The 5,255-nt window shown below is 57.9% G+C and overlaps 1 protein-coding gene across 1 annotated transcript; it reads right to left on the bottom strand.

Moving 5' to 3' along the window:
* Window positions 1-1,352: 1,352 nt before the first annotated feature.
* On the bottom strand, window positions 1,353-2,333 carry LOC101645786 (olfactory receptor 6V1-like). The gene has a single exon (XM_004714001.2). It carries the CDS (start codon window positions 2,298-2,300, stop codon window positions 1,353-1,355), a length of 948 nt encoding a protein of 315 aa, XP_004714058.1. The 5' UTR covers window positions 2,301-2,333.
* Between the last annotated feature and the right edge of the window lie 2,922 nt (window positions 2,334-5,255).

Raw genomic sequence — 5,255 nt, 5'->3', positions numbered from 1 at the left:
GGGTGTGGCTTTGTGGTACTATGGGTGACGTTTGGGGTTCGCATGGATGTAGTTGTTCAGTGTCATGGGCAGGGTTTTGGGGTATCATGAACATACTGGTTGAGGTGCTGTGGGTGTGGCATGGGCTGTAATAGCTGTTGTTTTTGGGGTGTCATGGGGGTGCTTGTTGGGCTGTGATGGAGACCCCAGGCTGGCCAGCCAGAGACTTTCTCGGGAGCTGGGTGCAGACAGTGAGGGAGTCTGATTTCCAGGAGGGATGGGCAGGGTGTGGCCACAGGAAGGAGTCCAACTGGAAAACTGCCTCCCTGGCTTTGCGGGGCCGCTGCTTCAGGAGGGGAGCTCTCAGAGCAGAGGAGATAATTGCTCCCACTTAGGTCCCCAGTCTGTCACAAAGTTTGCAGAGAGGAGAGTAATTGGGCCCTGGGGAGGTGGAGGAGAGCAAGTTCTCTGGCTGAAATTTTCTTCTCCCTCCTCTTTGGGTGAGGAGGCCCACACGGGGAAAATGGCCTGTGGTCCCCAGTTTACCAAACCCTGTGATCAGGAGGCTGGGTCCCCATGGCCCCGTCCACGACCGCCCCCTGGTGTCCTGTGAAGAGAACAGCTTGGGAGCAGGAGCGGGGTGCGGGGGTGAGGGGGGCCTCGGCCACTTCTCAGACGGAGTGCCTGGAGAGATCAGCCCCGTACCATCTCTGGTCCAGCTCATGCTGACTTGCTGGCCTTCCACGGGCACCTGGGCACACTTGCCTGGCCACCTCCCAGCCCTTTCCTAGGTCTGCCATCTCTGCCTTACCCCCCAGGGGCCTGGGGACCCAGAGACCCCAGCCACCTGCTTCTAGAATGCTCCCTGCAGAGGGCACTTCCCTCCCCTGGGGCCTGCTCCTATAGCCCTGTGGGTGGGTCAGCATGTAGGGGCCTGGCCAGCTCCCCCAGGCCCTTCCAGAGATTGGCAAAAGATAAACCTTATGGCCTTTCTTCGTAAGGGGCCGGGGTCTGAGAGAAAGGGGGTGGCGGGGAATCCCTGGGCATGAAGCTTCTGCTCCCAGGAACACCCCAGGGAGCTGTATGTATCTGAGCCGACCCGTGTGCCCCTCCTGAAGACCCCTCCTGGGCCTGCAGCTAGAGCCCGAGAAAGGACAACCTTGGGAGGACAGTGACCACTGAGGACTAGAGGGAGTTTCAGCAGCACCTTTATCACAACAAGCAGGGACCCCACCTTTGTCCTGAGGGTCTCTGCAGGGGCAGAGGCTCCTGGAGTTTGGAGCAGACGAGAAGGAGTGTGGCCCCTCTGGGCACCTGGCTCCCACCTGGGCAGAGGCTCTTGGCCCCTGTGACAAGCCTGCACCCCCACCCTCTCACCTGCCAGCTGCCTGGTTGCTAACTAGGAGCCGTTTGGCCAGGTCGTTGATGACCTGCTTGACCTTCTCGTTCCGGAAGGTGAAGATGAAGGGGTTGAGGAAGGGGGTGACCACGGCCGTCATCAGAGCCACCACCTTGTTGAGGTGCGCGGTGTGGCCCTTGCTGGGCCGCACGTAGATGAAGATGGTGCTGCCGTAGCCCAGCACGACCACGGTGAGGTGCGAGGCGCAGGTGGAGAAGGCCTTCTGCCGCCCGGAGGCCGACGGGATGCGCAGCACGGCGGCCACGATGAAGCCATAGGAGGCCAGGATAAGCAGCACTGTGGCCAGCACAAACAGCAGCGACAGGAAGAAGTCCATGCGCTCAATGTGGCGGGTGTCCGAGCAGGACAGCCGGAGCAGCGGGGCTGAGTCACAGAAGTAGTGGTCAATGACGTTGGGCCCGCAGAACCAGAGCCGTGTCTTCTGTAGGGTGGGCAAGACAATGGAGAGGAAGCCCACCCCCCAGCAGGCCACCACCGACTTGACACAGACCGGGCCGTTCATGATGGTGGTATAGTGCAGGGGGCGGCAGATGGCCACGTAGCGGTCAAAGGCCATGACCGTGAGGATCAGGAAGTTGGTGCTGCCCAGGGAGAAGTAGAAGAAGGACTGGGTCAGACATTCGGCCAGAGTCATGGTCTTGCGGGCGGTCAGCAGGTCGGCCAGCATCCGGGGCACCACGGTGGAGGTGACCAGCACCTCCAGGAGGGAGAAGTTGCTCAGGAAGAAGTACATGGGCGAGTGCAGGCGGGAATCTAGGCAGGTCAGCATGACGATGGCCAGGTTCCCCACCAGAGTCAGTACGTAGATGGGCAGAATGAATGCAAACAGCGCAGCCTGGAACCCGTGCAGATGGGAGAAGCCTAGCAGTTCAAACTCCCTGACGACGCTGTGGTTGTCCATGGTGCTGGGGGCCAGCTCCCCGTGGGACCTGTGGGTGGGGACTTTGAGTGAATGTGGTCCCTTCCTCTCTCCTGGCTCGGTTATTGGACTCCCAACCACCCGGCCAATTCCAGTAACCGTAGCCACACGCCCAAAGGACAGAGTGTCCTTGGGGGGTGGGGGATGGGAGAGGGTGGGGTGGGGAGAACGCCTGGGCAGAGGCCGCTCCACCCTTCCCCATTTGCTATGGAGTCAAGTATTGCCCGTGGCTAAGCCCGCTGCCAGCCACAGGAGAGCTGTGCCCAACAGAACTTTCTTCCTCCCTTGCTTTGTCCCTGTGAGATTTAGTCATGTTTTCGGAGAAGGTTTACACAGCAGATGCCGACCACAGGGAGGGAGGGGAGAGAGCGCTGTTACCGTGTGTGTGTGTGTGTGTGTGTGTGTGTGTGTGTGTGTGTGTGTGTGTGTAGGGGGTATCACAAAACGAAAGACAGGTGAACTGCAGTGCAGAAAACCAACCGCTCTGCCCCCATCATCCACGCAGCAACAAAGGGCTTGAAACCCAGACATCCGCTGAGTTCCACGCCCAGCAGTGTCTACGCAGGGTGTTCTGTGACATCTAGTGTGGTCTTCACCAGCCATGGACACTCACTCTTCCCTGTCCACTTACCTTCCCCTCTTCCTTTTAGAGTGATGGTTGACCCCATGGGCGGACCACGACAGGGTGGCCGATGGCTGACTGGTGGGGGTAGATGTTCAGGGTTTTCTCCCACCTCTGGGTGGACTTGAATTTCCAACCTTCCAGTCGGCCCCCCTCCGGGACCATTCATTTCATTCAACACACAGTTATCAGGCTCCAGCTCCGTGTGAGCCATGCTGCCTGCCGGGATGAAATGGTCCAACTGCCCCAATGCCGAGTGCAGGGGTTGCAATGATAAGGGTGACAGCCTCTTCCCGCCAAGCTCTTTCCACAGACCACTACAGTGTCCATCCCGGACTCTATCTCCCTCCGACGCCACCCCACTGCATCTTCCTGGGACGTGTCGGCCATGACTGAAGCCGCCTTGGTGACGCGGCTGTTCTCTGTTTGCTCCCCTGGGACCCTGACCGTCCCACCCATCTCCTTCTCAGGCTCCTGGTCTGATAGCCGTTTTGCTAAAGATGGCATTCTCACGGTTATGACACCTCCCCCGGCGGTCCCCTCTTCTTCCCTCTCCCTGGTCTACTTCTCAGAAGGCTCCCTTCACCAGAGGGACGTTGACCAAATGCAGGTATGCTCTTCCCCTGAGCTCCAGTCCATATATCTAAATAACCGCCTGCACAGCCATATGCCCGATCTGCCACACACGCACACACACACATCATGCCAAATCCACCCTGGGATCACTATCACACTCAAGACACCCAACCTCCCAGAGTCCAGGCCTAAAACATGGCCCACACCACAGATTCAGCTTGCAGTCCTTGGGCACCTTCTCCATCCAGCCTCCCTTTGGGGTCCATACCCTTGAACATCCCTGTTGTATTGTTGTCATGTGTTGTGTTGAGTTGATTCTGATTCATAGGGACCTTGGAGGGCAGAGGGAAGCAGGTTCATGGGGTTCCCAAGCTGTCATCTCTATGTGAGCAGATAGCATCTCTATGGAAGCAGCGGCTGGGTTTGAACTGCCAACCTTTTGGTTAACAACAAAGTATTTAACCACTGCACCACTGACGCTCCTCTGAGCTGCCCTCACTGGAGTGTAGTTCATGCTGGCTCTGGGTCTGTAACTCTATGAAAGTAGAAAGCCCCATATTTCTCCCAGAGAGCAGTTGGTGGTTTTGAACTGCTGACTATGTGATTTGCAGCCCAAGTCATAAGCGCTATGCCTCCAGGGCTCCTTCTGAGCCACCCTCGTCCCAGGGGTCCCCTTAACTCACACTGTGTCACACTCTTCCTATGGTGCTTTCAGCCCCTCCCTATCTGCAGCCCAGCCAGACACAGCAGTTACATGCCTTCCATCTCTAACCTATCGTGATACCAACTGACTGTGACTCCCATGGCACATCCCCTCCGACATCAGCCATCCATCCAACGGGCTCTTGGAGCTGTGAGTTAGAGCCGTGCGCAGCGACCACCTCTGGGTGTGGGGCACCGGCCCTTAACCACCTTCTATAGGTCCTTGACCACTCCAGGCGGTCTTCCAATTGTATGGTACCAAGGTCACTATCAGTCAGAACCGGGTCCTAACAACCACCACCACCCCACCTCCTCCGTAATCATGGGCTGCGGGTGGGGGGGGGGTTTTTCAAAGAACTGAAAACATCGCAGATCTTTAGCTGCATTTCCCTCGAGCTCCTGGAAACTCTCAGATCTTGTTCATTTTGCAGATTTTCTTCATCGGAACATCGATGACTGCAGGGATGAGAACGCATTAACCAACACTTCCTCCATTTCTTCCCGAATCAGCCAAGGGAGGGAAACTGATCCTGGCAGCTCCCAGCCGCCCCACTCCCCCCCAGGTGTCCCTCTCCCTCCCTTTGACACTTCCTAACTCTCCTACCTGGACCACTGCTGCAGCCCCGCCCCATGCCTTTACTGTCCCCATATCCTGCCTGCCCCCTGAACTGTCTGTGATACCCCTCACAGTGCCCCACGCTCGCTCCTCCAGGTGTCCTCCTCCCTGTTGATTTCTAGGGAGCCCCCTGCCCTGCCCCATCTGTGTGTAAAGTGTGTGGAAGCAGCTTCCCCATGTGGGAACCAGGGTTCTTGTCCTCTTTGGAGCTGGGGATCCTCATGGCTGGTGGTACACAGCACAGTGGCCCCTCTAGTGGGAGGGCTTCGTGTGGTTTGGATTCCTGGCCAGGAGCAAACCCGAGGGTGTTTGCCGCTGACATGGACACAGCTCACTCACCTGCAGCCTCAAATCACAAAGACCCACTGGGACCACCTCAGAATCCTGGTCGGGAGGGTCTGGACAACAACCTGTCACACAT

This window comes from Echinops telfairi, unplaced genomic scaffold (assembly GCF_000313985.2).
Source record: "Echinops telfairi isolate 266 unplaced genomic scaffold, ASM31398v2 ScPeMD7_23;HRSCAF=83, whole genome shotgun sequence".
NCBI classification, from domain to species: Eukaryota; Metazoa; Chordata; class Mammalia; order Afrosoricida; family Tenrecidae; genus Echinops; species Echinops telfairi.
Note: the sequence above shows the minus strand (reverse complement) of the source record. Positions and strands in the feature narration are given on the sequence as shown.

Bases quoted from the DNA above. Each gene is read 5' to 3' on its own strand.
- LOC101645786 (XM_004714001.2), bottom strand. From the start codon at position 2,300: ATGGACAACCACAGCGTCGTCAGGGAGTTTGAACTGCTAGGCTTCTCC.